The sequence below is a fragment of the Rhinolophus ferrumequinum genome, chromosome 22 (genome assembly GCF_004115265.2).
Source record: "Rhinolophus ferrumequinum isolate MPI-CBG mRhiFer1 chromosome 22, mRhiFer1_v1.p, whole genome shotgun sequence".
NCBI lineage: Eukaryota > Metazoa > Chordata > Mammalia > Chiroptera > Rhinolophidae > Rhinolophus > Rhinolophus ferrumequinum.
The window spans coordinates 26,162,040-26,187,260 of NC_046305.1; the positions used below are offsets into that span (position 1 = coordinate 26,162,040).

A 25,221-nucleotide genomic window follows, 5' to 3' on the forward strand; every position below is an offset into this window, starting at 1 on the left:
AATAATATTAGTAATGATAAAAATGTCAGTTAACATTTACTGAGTGCTTACTATATGCCAGGCATCATGGGAAGTACTGGAATTGCATTTTCAAATGTAATCTTCACAAGAGCCCCGTGCCGGCAGGTGTTGTTATTCTGTGTTTCAGCCTTGGAGAGGTTAAGTAACTTGCCCAAATTCGTGTGGCTGGGGGCTGGGGAAACCCGGTTTGGATTCAGGGTGCCTGGTTCCAGTGCCGTCTCTGGTAGCCCTCCAGTACTCACGTGCCCCGCTGGTCCTGTAGCGCTCGGAGGGGAGGCTGGGGTGGCTACTGCCAACCTCATTGACGGCAATCACCCGGAACTGGTAGTTGACGTATGGGGACAGTTGGAGGACGGCTGAGTTGACACTGCCTGGGAACTTAGAATGGTCATGCCAGACGCCTGGCTGGAACTGGTCTTCTTCAAACTGGACAACATAGTCTGAGTGGGCAAGAAAGACAGCTGTTCTGGGAGCTGTTAGCAGACTTCTTCCTTACGAGCACTCGCTCATGGTTTCCACTAGTCTTCATAACCTCCCTCGGGTACACAAAGGCATGGGGAGAATTCCCTGAAAGGGAAACCAAGGCCTCCATGTGTTCTGCAAACAGCCCAGAGAACACATCAAGTGAGGCAGAAGTGGGACCAAAAGCCAGGGCGAGGCCTCGGGCCTCCAGGCTGTTGCCCTCCCCTCCAGGACTGCAGTGCAGGCGCCTGGCTGACCTGTAACGGGGCTGTTGTTATCGGCCCCCGGGATCCAGGTCAGCCTCACACTCCTCTCGGCCAGGTCGGTGAGCTCCAGGTCCCGGGGTCGGTCTGGCCGTCCTGGCAGCAGAGGAAGAAGACACCACGCAGGACTCTCGAGTTAGAGCCAGCCCGTCCTCGTGCTGGCCCCAGCCCTGGACACTGTTCCACGGACAGGTCCCTGACGGGCTGAGGTCACCACAGCAGGTAACATCCCCAGCCTACTCTGGAGGGTCAGCACAGCACAGCACAGGGACAACCCTTCCCTCAGAGGTTCAAGGAAGAACAAAGAGGAGACCCCAATTCCACCATCCCCAACAGAGTATCAAAGGATTGAGGGCGCAGAGAGAATTCGGACCGACCCATCCCATTTCTGCAGGTAGTCTTAGAGCACAACCATATGGAAAATGATTTTCACTAGATACACATTCACAACACTTAGGAAAGCCAGTGAGAAAATATGGGGTTTTGTTTCATTTTCTCAGGATAATCTGCTTCTACTCTGTGTGCCAGGTCTCTGAGGGCCAGGAGCCCAGGAGGGTGTTTGGAGTGCTGAGCAGGGCAGACAGGTTCAGGGAACGGGAGGGACAAAGGGGACCAGGCCAAGGAGGAGATGGGGACTTGGCTGAGAAGTGTCAGTGATGCACAGAAGGACAGAGGAGCCCCAGAAGGCTTCTTAACAGGGATGAGGGCAGCACCTTTTAGGGGCTCCAGTCTCACTGAATTTCCTCAGTGGGTGTCAGTGCCTGAGGATAAAGCCATCCCACCACTGACTGGTGGGGGTAGGCATGATTTTTTTCCCTTCCTGGCTCCTTGAACCAGCTATTTCCACATTTTGGTTGGTTACTGGAAGGATCTGGAAGGTGAGTCACATAAGCCCGCTTGTGTGTGTGCAGACTGTACATAGGTGTATAGTAGTAGACGTGGAGAGGCTGCAGGAAACATGGGCCTACAGATAACTCGAAGCAAGGGGCTCTCTCGTCTGTGCCACCCACACTTCTGAGGCCAGGCTGCGGGAACGAACAGGCCACCCCCACGGGAGCAGTGAGGTGGCCAGAGGTAAGAGATGGGGGTGAAACGGCAGCCAAGGACCTCCAGGCTCAACCTGCAGGAAGCCCTAAGCAGGGCTGTGCTGCTCAGGGACGCGGGCATGTGGAGGAGCTGACCTGGCAGGAAGTGGGGGTGCTACCTACTGCCCACACTCAGCACGTCCTGTCTGGCACTGCATTCCCCTCATAGACCCACCCTCCCCGAGCCTCGTGAGGGCTTGGCGAGGGTCCCGATTAGTACGAATTACCTTTGGGCAGGGCAGCCAAACGGTTAGTTGGAGTGGTCTGATCAGCTGCAAAGGTAAGATGGGTTATCCAGGTTAGCAGGTTATCCAGGGTTAGAGGTGTTCTAGAAGGGTGGGAATAGGCAGCCGAGGCTGGAAGAGCCGCCTCTGTGACATGTTCCTGGCACAGCTTTACCCTCCCTTCAGGAAAAGGCCCCGCCCCTTAGAGAGGCCTCCCTGTGTTTCCTCTCTTTCCTGTCCCAGTGCTACTATCATGCCTGGGCCTCCATCTATTGTGATAGTGCACCCCACTGCAGAAGGGACAGCACACCACGAGTGACGGCAGTGAGGTGCCCAGAATGAGGACAGAGGTGACGAGGGACAACGGGGGATTTGCCTCCCCGGACGCGAGAGGCTACTTTCCCTGAGTTTGGAACGGCTTAGTATTTACAGTCGGCCTCGATGAGATGCGATCATCTTGCTAAGTGTATAGCATCCTGTGAAATCCCATCAAGAAGCAGGGGGAGGGGAGTAAGGCTAGCACAGGTACTGGAAGGATAAACACGAAATTCAGTCTTGCTTCATTGATGTATCGTTTTAATGGACTTAGTGGTTTAGTTAGCTGTAAAGTTGGTAAAAATGATCACAACAAGAACCCCCGTCCACCTTCCGTCTCTCATTCAGCTGAGGATTTGGGGAGTTAATGATGCTTGCTACTCAGAAGTAAATCATCCAGCACAGCTTGTTCTGAAAGGAGCAGCTTCCCGACCCTTAGATCAAATGGCAGAGATAGCCACACCTGACCCGCCAGCTGACCACTGGCATTGCCCTCAGAACCATCCAGGGCCCACCGCTTCTCTGGCTGCAGAAAGGTGTGGGGACAGGAGGCGAGGTCAGTGCCATGGGCAGCAGCAGTTACCTAGCACAGTGAGGTAGGCCTTCGCCAGGTCCTGGTCCAGCTCGGTGCTAGCGAAGCACGTGTAACTACCCTGGTCCCGCTCAGCCACACCAAAGATGGTCAGGGAGTCATCTTCCTTCTTCATCCTGCAAAGGTACCAGAGGAGTTGGGAGGAGGGCGAGTGGGGAGACAATAGGAGAGAGATGGGGGGAGTGCCAGGCACTACCTGCTGCTTTCTCCCTAGAGGGCGCTGGTGAGTCAAAGGGGGAAGAAAGCCTCACAGGCTGCGCTGGGCAGCCACAGCCCCTCCTAGGGGACATGAGGCTCCATCACGATGTCTTCACCATCACCTGGAGCACTTATGGTGCTTGATGGAGGGGAAAAGGAATGTGGCTGAGACTAACATGGCCCTGAGCCACGTTCACTGTCCCGAAATTCCACACTGTTCTGTGTCTTCCTTGTGCCCTGCTCCCCTTCCAAATTAGAGCACAGGCAGACCCACCCCCAGCCAAAGGCAGATGGGGATCCCTCCTCTTCCCATACTTCAGCTCTATCTTCAGCCCAGAACAGTCACTGCACCTGGTCTCAAGCCAGGTGCCCAGGCTCCTCAGAATTGTCGTCCACAGAGGGAGGAGGGCACCAAAAAGCAGGCAGACTGTTAGCATCACGTGAGTCCCAGAATGCCTTTGTCTACTTGCAGGGTGCACCCCTGCGAAAAACTAGATGGTCTCTAGAAACAGCTGGTACCTATGGCCAACCTCAGGGGCCCTGAGGTGGAAGAGGGTACAGCAAAGAGCCCTGTGGAGGGAGGCTTGGAACTTGACTGCGCATTAGAAACACCTGCAGGGATATGTAAACACTATCAGTGCCTGGGCCCTCCCCCCACACCAATTAAATCTGAATCTGGAATGAGGAAGGGGGACGGCATAAATCTAGTAAAAGCATCCCAAGTGAAATAAGGGCTGAGAACCACACAAACCACCATGGTGATAGTCGCTTCAGGCCAACACTGCCCTCTGCTGGACAACAAGGGCACTGCAGGCAGGGCTGAAGATGGGGAGGGGCTCCTGGCTGTGATGCAAAAGAGGATGAAGGGTGGGGGTCAAAATAAACTGGGGAAGAAAAAAAGGAGTGAGTGGGAGAAGTGAGGAGAGAAAGGCGTGGGGAAGAGAGGAGGGAGAGGAAAGAGGAGAGAGAAGCAGAGAGCTGATGGGAGAGAGGGAGAAGGGCATATGGTGAGGGTCTGCCCTGAGGTAGGGGGAGTCACTGAGGCTGCCCCGCCCTCCTCAGCAGTTTCTCAGTGACACACAGGACACAGGTTCCCTATCCCTGGGTTCTTCAATGTGTCACCTAAGACCAAGGGAAAAGGATGGCCCCAAGGTAGCACCAGGAAGAGAAGAGGTAGGAGCAGAGACCTGTTCCCGATGTACAGTGGTTCGTCGTCCTTCAGCCAGGAGACCGTGAGTTTCAGGGAGGGGTCGTGCTTCACGCGACACTCCAACTGCACTGTGGTGCCCCTTTTGGCGACCTGGTCCTCAGGCATCCGGTAGATCCTGGTGGGGTCTGTGGAGAAACCCAGGGTGCTTGTCACTGACATCCCCGAACGTGGACACTCAGTGTGACACGTGTGACCTCAAGGTTAGACAAAGGGAATAGTATTCCAGAAAACGTATGCCAGAAGTAGTCTTCAGTTGTATATGAGTGCAGGGAGGCCTGGTGTGAGTGATCCCAAATAGTAAACAACCCCCAAATCCTTTCTATTAGGTTGGTACAAAAAAAAAGCAGTTTACAAGGTTAAAAATAATTGCAAAAACCGCAATTACTTTTGTACCAACCTAATAACTGGCTCAGGAAGATATGATGCAATTTCTGGGGCGGGGGGAGCTTGTGTGGGAGCAGGTTTCCCTTCTTAATGCCATTTGGATCAGGTTGATAATGACTCAGGGTTCCCAGCACCCAAGCCAACTGGAAGCCCTGCAAGGACACACAGACCCACAGGGAGGGTCCCATTAGGGATTAAACAGGAATGGTGCACTTTCAAAGAGAGTAACACACATGGATAACTTTGAGACAGCTTCCATTCCCCACCTCACCCCACCCTCCACCTACCAACCCTCTGCTTTACCTTTGACCTCCAGGCGGACCTGGTTTTCAGCTTTGCCTAGGATGTTGGTGGCAACACAGGTATAGATGCCTTGGTCCTCTTTGCGGATCATCTTGATTTCCAGGCTGCCGTTCTCATAGACATGGTAGTTGCCACCATCCAGATTGCTTCCTTGCCCATTCTTAAACCTCACAACAGAGCAGCAGAATACATAGCATACTGAGACAGGACTGGCCCAAGGGAGCAGGGGTCAACCACTCGAGAGACTGTATGGAGGGAGCCCCATCTTAGGGCTTGAAGCCCTCATCCTTGGAGGATCTGCCTCCAACCAACGGGTGGCCCTGGCAAGTCTCTGCCCCCTCTGGGCCTTGACTTCCTTCTCTGCACAATAAGGGGGTTCACCCAGCTGATATGCCAACTTTCTCCCAGCTTTGACCCTTTGAAGTTCCCAGGTCTTGCTGAATACTTATGGGAATGAGAACAGTGAGGCAGATGACCCCTGTGGGGGAGGCCTGGTCTCCTGGAACTTACCATCGGAGTGTGGGGATGGGGGACCCAAAGAAGGGACAGTCCAGCCGTGTCCGGTTGTACAGGATCACCCGAATGAGCTGGTTCCGGGGTGACAGCATTCGAGGTGGTACGTCTGCAATTCCCAGACAACCGATCTTGGGTGGGGAATCTAACTCTTCCATTTCTTCCCCCTGGGTCTTATCTCTACATGCCTTCTCTGTACAGAAGCTTTCCAAGTGCCAACATGCCTTCTCTTATCTACCTTCCTCCTTTAAGAAGCCTCTAAGGGTTAGGTGAGGAAGGAGGAAGTTTTTCCATCTGCCCTCAACAACCAATCCAGCTTCTGCAAAGGGTTTCCTCAAATTACCCAGCAGGCTCTGTATTGGCCCCTCCCACCACCCTCTCCCTGCTCCCTGCAAACATCCTCAGAACCACTTCCCACTCTGTGACCAATGAGAACCCAGGAGAGTCAGCGTGGGAACACCCAGGTGGCAGGACAGGTCCTTATCAGGGGAAAGAGGGACCAAGACTGACTTCTAGTATAGAATTCACTCTGTCTGCACAGCCAGCTCTGTGGGTTTTAAGTCCTCCCTCCTTCCCACAAATCTCATCTTCAGTCTCCATGCTTCCCCAGCCAGCCCGGCTGATCTCTGGAGAAGAAAGTTCGTCCATGATGTGACAGTCCCCAGGGAGGCAGCACTGCAGGGAGCAGAGGGGACACTCACCCAGCACGCTGACAAAGGCGTTGGCCAGCAGATAGCCGTGCTCATTAGAGGTGTTGCACTGGTACACGGCCCTACTGCTGATCTGGGTGTCCCGGAAGATGATGGTGTCCCCAGCCACCTCACGGTTTGGGTTGGGTGGTGCCGCTACCGACAGGAAAGATGCTCCTCGTGAGGATCGGGGCAGGCAGGTGAAGGGCACTGGGGCTCTGCCCAGGGCTCCCTAGCAGGACTGGGTGCTCGCAGACCAGGCTTCTGGCCCCACCACTGCTGGGCTGTGTGACGTTGGGCCCACCATCTAATCTACTGGAGGTTACTTCTCAGTCTGTCCAATGGGGATATGAATCCCCACTCAACCTATGTAGTAGCTGGGCAGGTGTGGCTGAGAGCATAAGCTGTGGCAACAGAGAGGGGAGTGAATTCTAACCACATTCCTGCCAGCACCAGTTTCCTTGTCTGTACAACAGGGAAAACATGTCACCTTCTGGGGGGTTTTATGAGGATGACCTGAGCTGTTATGAATGTAAAAGTCGTTAGCAGAGGGCCTGGCCCATACCGATTATTACTGTTGTTATTATTTTAATCCAATGTGCATATACTTGTTTTGAAAAGAGCAAAGCAATATGCAACCGGATGGGGCCTACCACCTTCCTATCCTCTGAGCAGAGCGTTCTGCAGACGTTCACAAACTTAAACCCAAAGGTCAGTGCCTGCTGAAAACTGAATGAGTCCTTGTATTTGCCAAAAATACCTGACTGTCCCAAGAAATGTATCTTATGCGCAGAGAGAACATTCCCCCCACGGTTCTCCCAGCACCGCTGCATCTCCCAAGATGCAGAGAACAGAGGCTGGGGAGTGGCTCTGGGACCAGGGGCAAAACAGTAAGTCATTCTGGGCTTTATTTCCTTCATCTGGAGAAGAATTACTACCATGGTTCCTTTACTCTGAGGAAGGTTAAGAGAAGAGAAAGATAATGAGCTGTACAAATAAAAGTTTTCTAGAAATGTAAGGAACTGCCACTTTTCTCATCTTTCTTCACCAGAAGATGACTTTCCTCTCTAAGGTTTCTGAACTGGGCTATATGACTTGGCTTCCATGGTCTGTGAACTCATGCAGGATCACTCAGACCTACAGCGACCGTCAGCCTAGGGGGACCCAGGATCTGGCCCTGCAGGCGCCACGCCACAGATAGCAAGTCTGAATCCAGAACTGGGGAATCAGCAGGAGGTAAATGAAGATGAGGTCAGCATCCTATCACACTTCTCTGAGTCTCCACTCAGCAAAAAGGCACGAGGAAAGCAATGCCAGCAACTTGAACACCTCCTTGCCTGGCAATTCTCACGGACCCAGTCATTCCCCTTAAGTGATGGGTGACCTCTCCAGGAGCTCTGCGTTTACTCAAGGGTGCTGTGAAGTTCAGTGCCTTTGTTTGCCTTGTCCTCAAAGTGCTGTAATGACAGGGAGAATGACCGGCAGAGGGCAGGCGATGTCCCTATCTCTCCTGTATCCAGGGAAGGACAATCACTGAAAATTACTGTGCTCCGAACTGGGTCGTGCAGGCTTGTTGCCTTCTCACAACCACCCACAGCTTCACCACTGTGACCTTGGGCAATTCATGGCACCATCAGAGCCTCGTTTTCTCATCTTTAATGTGTGAGGTTAAAGAGAGAAGAGGGATGCACCACCTAGCAGAGCGGCTGGAACACAATGACTGTCTAACTTCTCTGCCCACTTCTCTGCCTTTCTCCCCTGCCTCTCCACCTGCTGCTCTTGAGTTTGGCTCTGAGTTCTCTCCATTTGTTTTGCCCCACCTGGGTGATATCACCTTTTGCATTTCCTCTGATCCCGGGGAGAAAGTAATGACAGGACATTTAAAAAAGTAAATGCTACTGGAGTAAATATGATGTAAAAACTTAACCGAGGCCTCTGGCTGAAAGGGGCCTGGGACTCACCCACTCCAGCCATCCAGGCAGGACTACATATCCCCAAAGGCCGCGCACACTGAACTGTGCATCTCAGTTCTTATGGGAAGTTCTTCATATCCAACCATATCGTTCATATTGTTATATGACTCCACCTCTCATTTTGCCCTTAGCAGAGAGTGGGACCTGGGCGACCAACGACACTGGGTTACTGAGCTCTCCTCTGTCTTCCAAGTTCCAGACACTCAGAGCCCCAAATCTCAGGAGATGCAGCTGCAGACCCAAGACCTTGAAATGGGCTCTGTAGTTTTTAAACTACATTCCTTGGGTATGGAATACCCAAGGGAGGAGAAATCCCTAAATGTGGAAAAATAACCACAGCTTCCTGTTCTCTCACACAGACATGTGGCAGGTTTCCTGCCTCTTGAGATGTCCAAGGAGATGGCTGCTCCCTCACTTCTGGAACAAACAGGGCTGCTCACAGGGACGAGGATTGGGAGCCTTTGACGGGAGAAAGAGCAGAGTCAGGTGAGATGATGGCTCGTTACTCACATTGCAAAGGTTCCCCATTCACCATCCACTGGACAGTGGGCTTGGGGTTCCCACTGGCTCGACACACCAGTCTCCCGTCCTCGCCAGGGGCCAGGATAAGGTTCTTGGGTTCGTCCAGCCAGTAGGGAGCAGCTGGAAGACAAGCACAGCACAGGCAGGGGAGTTAGATGGCACGGGGCAGGCAGAAGAAACCAGACGGACTTCCTCTAGGAAGACGGGAGCCCAGATGCCAGCCCCAGGCCCTTACACCCGCCCAGGCTCATCCTCATGGGATGACTCAGTGCCAACCTGCCTTTGGCCAGCGTCACACGACAGACACTTGAGCTCTAAACTGGGGCTGCTCATCAGAGTTCCCTGAGGAGCTTTTAACAAACATGGATGCTCGGGCCCACCTGACATCTACTGAACCAGAATTCCCAGCGGAGGTCCGGGCAGCAAATGCTTTCAGGAGTCCACAGACGTTCACGATGTGTACCCAAGGGCCCAAGCCAGGAAAGGTGGGCACTGGGTTTCTGTTGTTGCTGCTTTTAGGAAAAGGCCTTATACTTATGAGCTTTGGTTAGAGCAGAAGCTCTGAGCTGGCCACCCCTTTCAATTGTTGGAAAATGTTGTGAATATCTGATTAGGTGGATTTTTCTGAGAAGAGGGTTCTTTGGATCAGATCCTCAAAGATCTTGATTACCCCCCAAATGATTAAGAACCCCTGGTTTGAGTACAGTGCTCAAGCCAAGGTCACAAGGTCAACTGAGCTTCTGCTAAAAAAGTCTGAGAAAGAGAAGCGACTCGTGTACCCCCATCTCTGGTTGGGACCCACAAAGGCATGTTGTATTCTATTGCTTACAATAGGTCAGGGGGGCCAGTTATGCTTTGGGGGGAAAGAAGTGATTTTTCAAAAAATAATTTGGGCCATGATGACTCCCATGTTTAAAAGAACCAAGCACAGGACATAGACAGCACAGGGCTAGGACGACACACTATGAACAGGAATACAAAATAAAAGAGAGGGCTCTGGGTGTGGACCAAATGGACCATGAAATTCACCTGCTGAGGGAGCCCCGGGCACCAAGGACAGTTGGGTGATGGTCTGGGTGTATCTTCTTCTCTTAACATCTCTCTCTCTCTCTCTCTCTCTCACACACACACACACACACACACACACACACATCCAGGGGGGTGACACCATCCCTGGCAGGTTACTATTGCCACTAACCAGTGTGTGGGAAATTCCCCCACTCACCCTGTCCCCAGCTACCCTCAGAAGAAAGGGTGGTCATGGCATTTAGGGTTGGCAAAAATCATCATAATGAGAAATACACATAACGTACCCTTTACTCTCACCGAGATCGTGTGCCGGATGCTGCCCATCTTGTTGGAGGCCAGGCAGAAATACTCCCCAGAGTCTTCCTCAGAGACATTGGTGATACGAAGAGCCTTGTTAAAGTTCTCAAACTTGGCCTTGTCAGATGGGAGGTCCCCACCTTTCTTGTACCATGCAATGTCTGGTGTTGGGCTAGAAGAGGGACCAAGCAGGAAACAGGGACTTATCACAAACTGCGGCCCTGCTATTCTGTGGAGCCCGGGATTCCCAGGTGTCCTTAAAGTGTACTTGGACCTAGAGCAGGGGTGTCCAAACTTTTTTCAACGTGTTTCACCAAGGGCCATATGCGGTAAAATCCACAAACAGCCGGGCCACTCACTCGAGGTGAAGTACGTATTGCCTCACCTGGTTTATTTAAGTAAACTAAATATATTTTTGGAATTTGCTGCGGGCCAATTAACAATGGATTGCGGGCCGCAGTTTGGACACCCCTGACCTAGAGGATGCATGTCCTCTGAGAGCTGATCTCTCCTATACAGAGGGATTGCTCAGTCTCAGAGCGTTTGAGGGACTTATCTAAAATCACATGAGATTCTAACACATGTATGGGATGCCCACCCGTCTCTTTTCCTCATTACCAAAGCGATGGCCACAATAGGATGGAGATGACTATGATTTGCAAAGTCCTCCCTAAGGGCCATCTGCATCTCTCTTTGCACCCCCAAATGTGGCACGAACAGAGCATGCACAGACTCCCTCCCCAGCCTCCTGAGGGGTGGCCAGAAATGGGGTGAAATGGTACATACACCCCAGAGGCGATACACTCCAGTAGTAGGTCCATGCCACGCAGCACCATCTGACTGCTTGCAGTGCCCTGGGGATACATGAAGCTGGGCGTTCTTTCTGCAACTCCTCGGGCTGAAACAGGATAGAACACGCTGGCATAAGCCTGCTGCTCAGGGGCTGACCCAGCTGGGCCAAAGCTGTCGGCAAGAAAGAAATGTCATCACGCCTCTGCTTTCCCCCTTACCCTCAAAGCACCAGGCCCTGAATCCTCCCAGCAGAAACCACCCCAAGGACTGGGCATCATTAAGAGAGAGTGTTAGAAAGCGTGGGGCTCCTCGGCACCAGCAGCACATGTGTGTGAGCAGCTTTAAGTTCTGAAAGGATCTGCCAAGAGGAGCCCAGCTTCCTTCACAGTTCAGTAAACCTCCCCTTCCCTGAAACGGGGGAGGAGGCTGCCTGAGGTGAGTGGTTTATTCCCTGAGTGTCTTGTGTTGGGACCCCAGAGACCAATTCAGTGGCCACTAGGGAGGCCATCTCAGCAGCGGTGGAAAAAAGAGAAGGCTCGAACTGGGGCCACAGGACAGACAATCTGCTCTTGGGGACCCTGGAGACAACGAGCTAGGATGAAGCCACAGAGACCCAGATGAACATCAGAGATGCAGAAAGCATTATTAATGGTTTCGCAAAGACATGGAGAGAATTAATGAGCAGAGATGACAGGAAATCACTCTGGGGCTAAGACCATTCTGTCTCTTCACTAATGACGTTGAAAGGGGCTAGGGAAGAGGGTGTTAATTGGATGTGAGAGACCGGGAAGGGAGAGAGGCAAGTGACAGCCAGGATGGAGGAGGAGATCTACAATTCAACCAGGCTGGAGCAGCCAGGGCTCTGAAGTTAATGACATGCACACAGGTTTGGAAGCCAGGTGGCCCACAGAGATTGAAACTGTCAGGGTGGCTGTTTCCCAGTGGAAGGGGTCATGCAAGTCTGGGCGCACCACAGCCGAGTGGAGCCCACTCCCCCGAGCGCCACTGCTCGCTCCCTCAGAGCTCTCTGTATAGTTCTGTGGAAATGGATATGATGGAAGGGAGAACGGGAGTTTCCCACCAGGAGCCCAAAGCACAGGGAGACTGGAAGAGGCGCCCCTGTGCAAAGGTGCATGACTGTAAACAAGGAGTTAACATACAAGCTGAGCCTACTCATGGCTTAATGGATCTTGCACTCCGCTCGCTCGAGAGGTTAAGAGGTGTAAGGAAAGCAGGAGCTGGGAGCCATCAGAGATGCCCACAGTGAGAACAAAGGAACTTTTCTGGGCTGCTAATAGGTGCTGGCAGAGCGAGGACAGAGTGGCAGGGGGAATTCTGTCTCTGTGACACTGGTGTCTCCTAAAGGAGCTTGTTGGACTAGCGGGTGCCTGGTGGGATCAGAGGGGTTCTGTCCTAGGGGCACTCAGCTTTTCTTTCCATTAGCCATTGGGGGCGGGGTGCATTTCCTAGAGCTTACATCTATTTTACCCTTTTGTCAGGGGAAAAAATAATGAAACACAGGCAGAGGTACTTAGGCTGCTGGCACAACATATGGCACATAGCAAGTGTTCAATACATGTCTGTGACATGAATGAGTTCAAGGGAAGAAGAGAACAAAAAGAAGGCAACAATTTACCCCCCACTTGTTTCTTCTTCTGTAGATGTTCTCATCTGTCCGACCAGCACAGACATAGACAACAGTGGCTACTGAAGGGGTTAATCCATTACGTGGTTAATTGGTTACTGTTTTATAACTCTTGTAGCTTCCAGCTCTCAGTACCAAGGAAGCTTGATACCAAAGCAGCAGCTTCCTCCCACCCATCATCTTAGAATCACCAAAACAGCCAGACAACACAAGGTCAAGGGCACCATGAGGAGGAGATTTCGGGCAGGAACCTCTGATGTCAGGCTGGTAAATGTCTTGAGAGCCGGGAACCCTACGATTATGTGGAAGAGGTCCCAATTCAATTGGCATACTCCTCCCCGCAGGGACACAATCTGCAGAAACCAATCTGTGACGCTGTGGACATTTAATTCACACGACAGCATGCAGCACCGCAAGCACACATGACCAGCAAAGCATTAAGTATGGGAAGGAGGAGAAGTGAGCAGAGTCCCGCTGTGGGTGCCCTGATGTGCACCTGTGACTATAAAAAGGTTATAGCAGTACTTCACATGTAGGATGTGGGCTAGCAACCACAGAATTATCCCAAAAGGGGAGACACGACTGGGAAACAAGCCAAAGTCGGAAAACCTATGGAAGAACATTTTAGAAGTCAGAGGTAACAATTGGGGCAGCCATTTGGTGAGCAGTCATTATGGGCCAAGCACTGTGCTAGCAGCTCTGTCTTTATCATCACCATGTTTAATCCTCATAACAAACCTGGGGGTACCACCCCCATTTTCAGTACAGGAAACAGGCTCAGTGAAGTCAACAGATTTGCTAATGCCACAAGCAGCTCTGTTTTGGATTCTGGACCATTTAGAGCCGAAGCATGTGCTCTAACATCTATATTGCCTCGCTTTAAGGACGATAGACCAGTTGTCCCGACTTCTGACAGTTAGCTTTGGGAATATCTTTCTTGCTCAAACCAAAGAAAACCAAAATCCAAAGGCAAAAAAAGTGAAGGAGATAGACATTTTTGTTTCAAGTGAGCTGCGGTGGTGAAACTCTTCCACTGTGTTTTCCTCAAATATTGTTCTCAATGTCTCAGATAAGATTTCATCTCTCCTCGGTGGCTATTAAATAAACTCAGGCCCAAGCTGGAAAAAAAGAAGCTGGGCTGCAAACTAAGAGGCTCCAAAGGAATCTCAACCGAATTCTTAAGGCCATGGAAAGCTTGAAGAGGAGTCAGAGTGACACATGATATCTTTATGGGACAAGAAGGCTGGACCCAAAGGGGAGGTTGTGAAGAGGTGTGGTCAGCTCCAGCAGAGAGATTTACATGAAAACTGATAAGGATAACACAGTCACTGCTCCCAAGGCAGGGTGGTTCATTTCTTTCCCTGTAGAAGCAGACCCCGGAAGAATCTGTGAGACAAAGGTGATTACTATATGAGACTCTAAGAGACTCCAAACGGTGGAAGATGATTGTTTCCTAGGGTGTCATTGGACAGCTTCTCTCTTATCACGGAAGCAGGGATCCCTGAAGAACCTGTCCAGCCTGATGATGCTTCTGTTACTCTCCCTGATTTTCAGGGCTGAGGTCAGACCCAACACCTGATCAAACTTAGAACCCAGGTGCCAAAGCTCATATTCATGTAGATTCAGGAAGAGCTTCCCCCATGGCCCCATCTGACCTTTAGCCCAAGGACAATCTTTCCTCGCCTGCTCTCACAGCTGTGGCTCAAGAGTAGGCTCACGGGTTCCCTGAGGAATCTGGTGAGCATGGGGACATCAGGCGATGACACCACCTCAACCACCTCAGCTTAAAAAGGGCTAGTGAAAAATGCCTCAATTGTCTCCTGCAAGAGGAATGGTCAAGACTGCTGAAAACCTGAGTTTCTCCCCTCTGTCAAGTGTTGCGTGTTAACAGAGGAGAGTTCAGTGAATCAGATGTGTCCAAAAACCTTTGTTAAAAAACAGCTTTTATGGGCAGCTAGATCCTCCATTTGCTGCTTTCAGTTCTCAGAACTGAGAACTCATAGGCTGGATCCCTGGGATCTCATCCACCTCTTTGGCTCTAGAAATGGCTGGACCAATAATCCCAGAAGATGAGAAAAGAACTTTATCTAGAAACACTTGGTATCTTCCACTGCCAGGAAATCTCTTCTGTCTAACCCAAATCTCTCATGTAGTAGTTGGAACTTTGTTCTTATCCAGTTCTCTGCACAGCTGAGATCTGAACAGCTTTCGTTTTTCTGATCTGTCATAAAATTTCTCCCTCCATAGTACTTTCTTCCCATAATCGTGCCTACCTTTCTCCCCTTGGCTTCCTTTCAAGTACTCTGAGTCTCTCCTAATTTCAGAAGCATACAATAATTACACTTGCTACAGTCAACACTATACTATTCCCTTTAATATCATAATGGGTGACTTATCAATCACTGATGTGTCCGGAACCATATGCACATTATCCTATTTAATCTTCACAACAATCCTATGGGGTAGGTAATATACCCATTTTGCAGATGAAGAAATTAAAGTTCCGACATGCTAAAAGACTTGCCCAAGGTTACTCAGTGGTACGTCCTACAGCCTGAGTTGAGTTCGAGGCAGTCTACTTCAGCGTGCACACTCTTATCTTGTTTCCTGGCCTGCGTGAATTCTAAGTGGCAAGTCAGGGGGCATCTGACATATGTGCAGAGGATACCAAACCAATGTAGGAATCACTAGAACAACGTGTAATTATAGGATGGCCCTGCTGCTACAAAAGAGACATGTCATATTTCACAGCAAAGCACAGATATGCACTGGGCATTTTTCATTGCACTGCGTCTCTCGATCTAGCTCTCCGCACTCAGGAAGGACCTTATCTTCTTTCCTTCCTTTTCACTTTCTATTTCTTTCAAACTAGCAATCCTTTGTTCAACATATGCCTCACTTTGACTTTATATTCTTTCCAGTTGGCTTTATACTTGGTCAGCCCCATTCTACCTTGGACTGAAGAGAAGGGGTCAATCTCATGTGAGCTTTGCTTGGTTTCACAGCCGTGGATGGTTCTTATAATAACAGCTACCGTGTTTCCCCGAAAATAAGACCTCGCCGGACCATCAGCTCTAATGCGTCTTTTGGAGCAAAAATTAATATAAGACCCGGTATTACATTGTATTATATATTATATTATATCATATCATATCATATTATATTGTATTATATTATATTATATATATTATATAAGACCGGGTCTTATACTAAAATAAGACCCGGTCATATATTAATTTTTGCTCCAAAAGACGCATTAGAGCTGATAGTTTGGCTAGGTCTTATTTTCGGCAAACACGGTACCACCGGTCACAAACTGGCTGGAATCACTCAAACTTATTCCATTGATAAAACATCTCTACATGCATATCTCCTGAATGGATTATCTTATAGGTATAAAGAGAAGCTGGGATGGGATGGTCTTTAAGGGACCTTCTGGTGCTTTAAGAATATTCCATAACAGATTACCCAGAATCCAATTTAGAAAAAGGCACATTCCATACCAGTGCTCTGGGGCTCTTGACACAATGGTGGTTGGCCCCATTATTTTGAAAACAAACAATGCCCAGAATCCAACAAAGGTCCTCTGCTTCCTCAGGCAGTGCATCTCTTTGGCAGGATCTCAGTGTGGCTCTAGCTGTTTGGTGCCAAGTTAGAGCCTTTGCCTCTCTCCTTGGCTCTCATTCCCCCTCCCCATCCCCCACTCCAGACACCAATCATTGTTTATATTAGCACATCACAATTCAGACACTTCCTATCGAGTTGAGCCCACAATGACCCCCCTGGGGACCTGCAGCCTTGGCTTCTGAGGCATAACTGATGATGAGGGCCAGCTGCCTCACCAGAGCCAGAAACTGATGATTCCTCTGGCTGCTCAGGGAAAAGAAGACATTCATAGCCATGGTGGGGGTAACTCAGGTGTGGAAATAGCCAATTACTCCGTAATAAGCTTGAGCAACCAATTGTATGACGAGTTAGAAATATACCTCATGGAAACTGTGCCATGACTTGCAAATGTGTGGACTGGTGGGCACGGCGCATGGACTCCCAGAGGAGAGATGAGGCCCAAGTGACAGAGTACAATGGACAGTCCAGCTTTATTTACACTCACCTTGAAAGAGAGCTCAGAGTGGGCTCTTGCTCTATTTCCCAGATGCATTTTAAAGAGACAAGGGACCTGACATGATATCCCCAGTAGCTATGGCCAGACTACAGAGAAGGCAATTCACATCTAGACACTTAAGAGTTAACTAAACATGCACTACAAAGCTTTCTATGCTGTTTAAACCACTAATACGAAGACTTCCTGTTTTCTCCTCACTGTGGGCACTCACCTATCCTCAGATATTTTCCATCCACCTGCCACTGATTCCTAAGTTTCTACTGAAGCCCTTTTGAAGTCCTACCCTGGTTTGACCAACTTGTCCAGAATTTAGCAACTGGAGGCCTGCAAGTACGAAGAGAACACACCACCACATGAGCCACCTCAAACTCCCTGGCCACTGTCTTCCTGGTGAGCAGCGTTCTGGAGGTGGCACCGTGGCACCCTGGCCTGGCCAAATGTCAGACCTGCCACCCAGCATGAGATAATGACATGGTGTCAGTCAAGTTAGGCAAATGGGTTAGGACAGGCAAGGTTACTCCCAAGGTTACCACAGCGACTCACCACTGTACATGTCAGGGTGGTTTCTTAAAGACGAGTCATTATAGGGATGGTCTGCAATAAACAAAAGAGGGTGAGCAAACAGGAGGCCACGGAGAGGTCATGGAGGCATAAAGGGGGAGAGAACAAACGGAAATGCAAAGCCACAAAAACAACCGGGAGAGCACCGGTGGTCTTTTGCAAAGAAAAGGCATGGCATATTTGGAAAAGAAATATGCTTGGTGAAGAACAAGCAACACAAAACAGCCCAAAAAGGGAAGAAAAGGTTAAATCCTGCAAAAGAAGGCAATAATAAAATAAGTTTCTTTTTTAATTAAAATATTAGGCTTGACCCTTAATGGCGTGGTCCTATCGTGTTTTCAAATAAATGAGATGAGGATTAGCGGTATTCCGTAGCAATCTTTTGAACACCTTCTGCCCTTCAATATCCTCAGTTCCCAGGTCTCTGGATCAGGCCAGTTCTTGGGGTAGCTAAAGAGAAAGCGTTAGTGAGCCCTGGGGAAAGAGCAAAGTCCTACCTGAGCAGAGGTAGGCAAGGGGCGGGAGGTAAATGAGAGAAGGCGTCCAAGAGAAACAGTTCATCAACACAGAGGGACAGAGGGACCCTTGGCAATGCCCAAAAATCTGTGCTGGCCAGCAAAGCGTCCCCTAACCTGACCAGTGGGCACACTGTGGTCTCCCAGATGTGTCTGTTGGCAGAAAGACCTCCCTCTGAGGAGGCTAGAAGCGGTCCAGGTTGGTGGGGAGAGCTAGGTTGAGGTTCAGATTTTAGGATTATAAAGGGAGCCTGCGAAGGAGGGGTGGGGGAGACAGGAAGAGGGAGGGACAGAGAGAGAAAGGGAGAGAGGGAGACGGGAAGGAGAGGGGGAGTAGGGCCAAGAGGGAGTGGGGGAGAAGGGGAGAGAGGAAGAAGGGGGAAGTGGAGGAGGGAGAAGGAGAGTGGGAGGGGAGGGCATGCTACACAAGCACTGTGACTTCCACACTTAGGACTGAGAAAGGCCTGCTGACTAAGCTGGAGATTCAGAACGCTCTGGACTGTCTTGGGGTAAAGATATTACCTTAGGAGCAAGACCAGCGGTGTGGTCTCGGTTCCAACATGAGGTAATGAAAACCCCAGGGCATTTAACCCACAGAGAGAAAGACATTTTGAAACAGGGCACATAATCATGCCAACATTTCACTTTTCTACTACCGTCCACTTCCAGCTGGGTTCAAGTTTTGACAGTACCCACAGAAAGTGGGGGGGGGAACAGCTGACTGGAAGCCAAGCAGACAGCCCTGAGAAGCCCAGGACACGTCCAACTGCCTGAGAGAAGAGAGGTGCTGTGCCAGAGCATTTGCATATTTGAAGACAGCTCAAATCCTGTTACAGCTGATGGTGGAGGCCATGAAGCGCTTGTCTGAGGCTGCATCGCGCTGCATCCCAAATCTGCCTAACACTCCGTAGGGAGATTTGCAGCGTTCAGAACTTTCCCCTCCAGATGGCGTTTGTGATAAAAGACCTCGCCTGTGTTTGGGAAGTCAGCTTGGGTTTATCTGGAGCTAAGGGTGGGAACTGACCTGCAAGGCAATGAAGAGGCAGAGTGGCAAAGTGCTGGATTCAGGTCACCTTCCTCTCCTAGGGACACGCACAGATGACAGGGCCTTGTTTCATGCTCCCACGCCACCAGGTGAAATAGAACCTATCTCTTTCCAGAGAAGTGACCCAAGTTCGTTCTGGACCCCAGTTTGTGGATTCTGGAGCACATCTGAGAACTTCAGGGAGACCTCTGGCTTCTCTAAGAGCATCACTTAGACAGTGGACATTAGAAGGAAGCAGGGTTAGCGTTCACTGTCTGCCTCACAGAGAACCCTCCTCCCTCACCGCCACTGCCTCTCGTGTGGCAGAGGCACCAGGACGCGCTGGAACCCATCCTGATGTGGGCAAAGGGACAGGCGCGTCTTTGTTAGCCTGTGTGTCTCTCACTACCTCCCAGAACAAATTTAAAAGTGATTTCAGGTCGCCCCGTATTTTGTATTGCACATCTCTCTCCCCTTCCTTTGTTGCAAAATCGGCTGGGATGAGATTTATTTCTTCCCCCATGAGCAAACTGTGACAGAAACCCCTGGTGAGAACAGTCTCTGAAGCCGTCCCAATGGGCTGTTTTGCCACCCACCCCCAGACCTGGTTCAAAAGGTACAAGAAAAAGCCTGTGTCCTTTCCAGGCAGGAAGCAGAGAGAGCTCCACTATGCTATTTTAAGCAACTCTACCCAAATCTGGGCTGGTGTGGATGCCCAGAACTTGTTCTGGCCACAGCTGCCCCTGGGAGACCCCAGGAAGCTGACAGGGTTCTGTTCCCAGCACCTGGGGGATTTTCAGCACTTGAGAGTTTTCAGTGGAGTAGGGGACCCAGAAACGGAGCAGTAACAAACATCCCTTACCTCAGAGAAAAGGATATTTCTGGAAAGTCCAACCTCTAAATGTGGTTGAAATCTCTAACTGCTTAATTACACAGAGAAAGGCTCTTTACTACGTCCATCTCCCTGCCTCTACCCTGTGTGACAGTGGGGGCCTCTGCCCAGGACCGCAGACCGTCACCTGCCTCAGTCCCCAAATGGCAGGCTGCCTTCAAGCATCTCCTGGGCAGGGAGAAAGGGATCCAGGTGATGGCACTGCAGACCATCCCGGGATCAGCTCAGTGAGCATCTGGCTCATGACATTCCTGCCCCTCCCACTGCCCAGTGCTGCCAGCCTTGTCCTGCTGTGGAGGCCACTCTGAGGTCCTGGGCAGACCACACTGTCCTTCCCAGCTTGGCCAGCTGGCAGGCAGTCACCCCTGCCTTGTACTAGGAGACACTTCAGACAACCCAACTTTCTTCTTCAGGGCTCCTGTCTGGGCTAGGGTCTGGAATAAGAAAGCCAGGCAGGGGGCAGCAAGCAGACCGAAGCTGGGTGACCCTGCCAAGCCTTGTCCCTGGGTTTCTGGCCATCCTGTTGGCTATTAAATTACGGGTAGCTCAAAACAGTGTGTGGGGACCTGCAAAGGCAGGAGAGAGAGGGAGGATTAGAGGTGGGTAAAATGGGCTCAGAGGGAGAAGACGAGAGTGGGGGAAAGAAAGAGGGAGGGGAAGGAAGTGGAAAAGGGAAGAAAAAAAGAGAAAGGAAAAAAAGTACCCACAGCAGGGAAAGGGGAACAGAAAAGAAACTGCTTCTTGTGGATGCAACTCGATGCCCTGGTGGAAACAGAGTGTGGAGCTGGGCTGACTCTCAGCACTGCCTGTTTCCACTATGCGCAGGGACTGATGAGGAAAGAAGAGGGCATTAGGGGGTCAGGCCCCCACTTGTCCTGAGTGAGGAGTTCATCCAAGCCTCCCCCCGGCCTCCCACATCCTCCAAGGAGGCGTCGTCAACCACTTGCATGTGGGTTCCAAGCAGCCAGGGTTCAACCTCTTTTCTCCGACTTGTGGAAGCTGCCAACGCCCAAGTGGTGACCCCTGCCTGGCCTCTTCCACAATTGCCACTTTCCACAGTATTGAAAACATCATTCACAGCTGAGGCAGACAGATTATGGTCTCTGGGGAGGGGGGTTCTTCTACGGAAGGCACTTATAAATCCATGGAGTAAACCAACACAGCCACTTTCAATGTCCTGAGCAGGCTGAGGACTCTGCAGCCAAAACTCCCAGCCAGCGGTTCCCTGGCAAGAAGTGTGTCTCTGAACTGACTGGCTTCTCTCTCTCCTCTATGGAAGGCCACCAACACTATAATGGGGCAGGAAATGCTGACTGGCTTTGGTACCAGTTAAACAAAATCAGGGAATAAAAACAAAAACAAAACTAAATACAGACCTGCAACTTGCAAACACAGCGATTCCCTATGGTCCAGCACATACGCGTATCACAGAATCAAATACAATTCATGTAGGTGTACCTACTAATTTGAATATTCCATTCTGTGGATTTACTCTAGAAATAAAGATAACCGAACAATGACTAGAAGTAAAAGAAGTAATTAAGCTGAGTATACTAGCAGAGGGATACCGGATGACCATTAAAGGAGGGCTTCTCAAATTCCAGAGAAGCCTCTGCATGTCCAAACCCCCCAGGAGCTAATGAAGAAAAAGCGGTGGGATCGCGCTGGGCCTCAGGATGGTGCCAAGTTCCCCAGGTGATTCTGATTCCCACCGAAGTCTCAGAAGCACTGGGTTAGAGTATGGCTAAGTTCAACTCAAGGCAAAGAAGAAGGAGCTGTGGTTTACGGAAGTTAAAGTAGCTCAGGCACAATGAGCTGGAAGGATTTCTAGGTCAGCCTCGGACGAGGCTCTCCCCAGACTCAGCACCAGGGGCTGCTCAGGCTAGGTGGGCTGCCGCCCCCAACCCCCAGCCCCAGGCAGGGGCCTAAACTTACTGGTGAGGACCTTGAGGGTGAACGGGTTCTTCTGCTGGATGGTGTGGGTAAAGTGGAAGCGGGCGTTGCAGCTGTAGTCGGTCTGCATGTCCTGCACCATCACGTTAGAGAAATATAGGTCTCCGTTATGGCCCTGGGAGACCCGCTTATTCTGGGTGATGGGTTCCATGGCTAGAAGGAAGCAGAGGTACAGTGGGAGGTTAGCAGAATGATAACAGTAATAATTATCACGAAGTTTCTGGTGAGTGACCACCTACAGAGAGAGGGCCTGGTGGGGACAGGAGTTCCACATTATTTGGTCTATTTCACTCTAACTCTGAAGTGGGGCTTATTCCCATTTTACAGATAAGAAAGCAGAGGACTTAACTCTTCTGGTTGCAAAAGCAATGAGGGGAGAGTAGGATTTAGATTCAGACCAGCCTGCTCATCACGCCCATGCTCTATGACCCTATTTTTCTATCTCCTGTTCATGCCACAAAAGATCTGACTGGCCCCGAGGCCAGAGGGAGGGGGCAAGATCCTTCAGATGCTCCCAAATCAAGAGTCAAAATCACCTGTTTTATTTTCTAATCCCTACCCCCCAGAAAGAAAAAATCATTACCAGTTATAATTTTAAGATGCACTCCAATCGATGATGCATACCATCCATTTTAGGATGCCTTCCAATTTTAGAGATGCGAAAAATAAAAATGTGTACTTTTTAGAATTAATGAGATCATAGGAATGGCTGAGAATGCCGAATGCATTATCTATATTTTTTCAAGCACTGTATTTTATGTAAACTCAAATGGCCAGCTTTCCCGGCTATTTGGTTTGTAAAAGTATACTTCTGGGTTGACTACTCATAGCGAACTCCTTCCTATCCCCGAGTGTTTTCTAAGTCACCATTTCTTAAAGCACAAAGTTAATGATGTCAACTTTCCAAAGATGGGCTGGTCAGTTGTTGAAATCATTTCTCAAAGATTTCCTGCAGGCCTACTATGTGCAGGTACTATGCTAGGTACTGGTGGAAGAGAGAGGAGTAAGACAGAACCCTGCCCTCAAACAGTCTGCAGTCTAGAAGAGACAGTGGATAAATCAATAATTGCAGCGCGTTGTGGTGAGTGGGAAGCCCAGGTAAGAAGGGGATGAACTGAGGAGCAGCCAGTCCATTCTACAGGCCTTGAGTGTGGCTTGAAGGCTGCGTGACATTTACCAGGCAGAAGAGAAAGGAGCTAAGAGGGTTCTAAGCAGCAGGAACAGTATGCTAAAGGCGACAGTGCCTGAGTAGGGAGTTGGGGGGGTCGGGGAGAACGGGGGAAGGACTGGAGAGGCAGAGGGGACCAGATCAGGAAGGGAACGGTGTGCCAAGGAAAGGAGTCCAGACTTTGTCTGCGATGATGAAGGAGCCAATGGAGGGCTTTGAGCGTATGAGTTAAACTGTCACATTATGTTTTTAGAAAGACCAGGGAGGCCAGTTATGGATAATTATTTCAACCCAGGGAAATGCTCATGGTGGCCTGTGCTAGGGAGATGTCAGTGAGGATGGAAAGAGGAGGGGGGTCACAAGGTCTGCTCAGGATGTAGGATGGACACAGCCGGTGACAAGTGTGATGCAGGTCATTCAAGTGTGATGAAGTGTGATTCAGAGAGGAGGGTCTGAATTGTTAGCTAAAAACCCACACCCCAGCCTGTGGCCAGGCAGCCTTCCCCACAGATGTGCTCTGTAATGAAGGAAGAGAGGGACAACTGGGCACAAAGCCCCCTGCACTCTGCAAAACACCTCACATGCTGCATCACTGACAAGGCAGCCTCTTTCGGAAGTAGGCTGGTAAGAATTCAGGAATGGATAGAATGATGGATGAAAGGCAGGCAGGCACGAGATCTATAATCTATAGATTGATGACAGATGGATGCGTCTATGGAAGGAGGGGGAAGGGAAGGCAGAAGTGGAGGGAGGAAGGAAAGCCAGGAAGATACACAGATGGATAGCAGTCCTCTATTCACCTTCATAATGCTCCCCTCATCCTTGCTACCTTTAGTAACTGAGGTCCAGAGTGGTAAATGAGACTCATTCTAAAACTGAGCCAGGTGAAGCTCCAGATGATGACACTCTAGCCCCTGCTCCAAACATCCTACCTCCCCATCAATCATTTATCAAAAGTTTCATTCCCACAGCCCCCCATGCTGTCCTATAAGAAGAGTGAATCCAGACCAACCAAGGACTGAAAGAGGAGGCTTGCTGTCAACCCACCTTCAATTGGTCTATTGAAAAACACAGTTTCTCCTCTTCTTCCTTATTCTCTTTTCTCCTGCTCTTCATCATCACAGATATTACTGAGTACTTACTGTGTGTCTGGCCCTGTTACAAGCACTTTAGATGTATTGACTTATTTATCCCTACAATAAATCTATTAAATAAGGACAATTATCAGCCCTATTTTTCTAGAGGAGGAAACAGGCCCAGAGATGTTAAGCACTTTGCTCAAGATCACACAGCTAATAACAGCGATTTTAGGAAATGAGCTCCAGCAACCTCTCTCTACAGAGCCTATGTTCTCAGCCATGTGTCCAGATCTGCTTCTCACAAGTCAAGGTCTTCTCGCCTTAGGCAAGTGCCTCCCATTAACACACCCACCCCACTCCCTAAGGTTAAAATAGGCATAGAACACCAGGCCCCTAAGACTTACAGCTGCTCATCCAGAAGATGACCGGGGACGGAAGTCCGGGCGGGGGGTTGCACTGGAGTGTCAAGGGAGCGCCTTCTTGAACCACCACGGGGTCTAGACTTTCCTTCGGCCACAGTGGAGATTCTGGGGAGAAACAGAGAAGAGGATGAAATGACGGTGATGACTTGAGCTGGGGCAAGGTGCGGGGTTAGAGGGAGGAATTTGAGGAGGGGAAGGGGAGCTGGAGAATGAGGGGGGCAGGAGAGAGGGACAGGGCCCAGCCTCCAAAGGAGGTGAGAGACGCCCTTTGAGCGGACGCACATCTTCAAAGGTTCCTCTCCTTCCCTTCCTCCTGTGCCCAGACTGGCCAGTGAAGCTGGTCAAGACTCTGGTTTGGAACTTCCTTTCCAAGGAATCTTTTTGAGCTGGGGAGGTGTGTCCCAGCTCAGAGGCAGAAAAGCAAGCAGGCCATGCAGGGCTCCAGAGCACCAACAGGCCAGAGGCCGGGGAGGCCCTTCTGCACTGACCGTCCATACCTTCCCCTCCATGTACAAAGGAATGTATCTCAGCCCTGCCCCACGCTACTCACTGGACACCTGCAGGCGGATCCTATTGGACAGGGCCGTGCCAAATTTGTTGCGAGCAAAGCACTGGTATTCCCCCTCATACTCCTCTGGCCGCCCGCCACTGCGGAAGTCAATCACCAGGGTCCCAGACCTCCTCCTCATTGACACCCGGGGGTCCTTGGCGACATTGAAGAACCTGCTGTTGCGAGTCCAGTGGAAGCTGTGGAAAATTGGGGGTGGACAGGAGCAACAGAGTAACAGGGTGGGTTCCGGGCTCCAGCTGAGAATCTTAGGGCCCTAGTCCTTGACTCAGTCCCCAAACCACATCTCCATGCCAGTGGGTCCCAGCCCTGGCTGAGTGGCAGAACTACCCAAGAAGCCTGATAAAATGCAGCGCCCCCAGTTCCACCCAGGTGAATCTCCGGGGGCAGGTCCCTGAT

The 25,221-nt window shown here is 50.5% G+C and overlaps 1 protein-coding gene across 29 annotated transcripts in view; it reads right to left on the reverse strand.

Annotated features, from left to right (window-relative positions):
• Positions 1-25,221, reverse strand: part of NFASC (neurofascin) — a 181,568-nt gene that overhangs the window by 40,982 nt on the left and 115,365 nt on the right. For 17 of the 29 annotated variants that reach the window (XR_004421659.1, XR_004421658.1, XM_033093332.1 and 14 more), the window contains 15 exons: positions 24,805-25,001; positions 24,237-24,359; positions 21,568-21,738; positions 17,184-17,234; positions 10,867-10,978; positions 10,068-10,252; positions 8,743-8,874; positions 6,272-6,415; positions 5,568-5,679; positions 5,058-5,224; positions 4,348-4,495; positions 2,954-3,078; positions 2,059-2,103; positions 741-842; positions 264-461 (listed from right to left, as the gene is read on the reverse strand). Coding sequence is in view for 27 of the 29 variants with exons in the window: in XM_033093332.1 (XP_032949223.1) it covers positions 264-461; positions 741-842; positions 2,059-2,103; positions 2,954-3,078; positions 4,348-4,495; positions 5,058-5,224; positions 5,568-5,679; positions 6,272-6,415; positions 8,743-8,874; positions 10,068-10,252; positions 10,867-10,978; positions 17,184-17,234; positions 21,568-21,738; positions 24,237-24,359; positions 24,805-25,001 (2,012 nt within the window). In the remaining 2 variants the exon portion in view is untranslated. Of the gene's footprint in view, positions 1-263; positions 462-740; positions 843-2,058; positions 2,104-2,927; positions 3,079-4,347; positions 4,496-5,057; positions 5,225-5,567; positions 5,680-6,271; positions 6,416-8,742; positions 8,875-10,067; positions 10,253-10,866; positions 10,979-17,183; positions 17,235-21,567; positions 21,739-24,236; positions 24,360-24,804; positions 25,002-25,221 lie in introns of those variants that run through there. The other 12 variants (XM_033093330.1, XM_033093331.1, XM_033093329.1 and 9 more) reach the window with 4 other exon arrangements.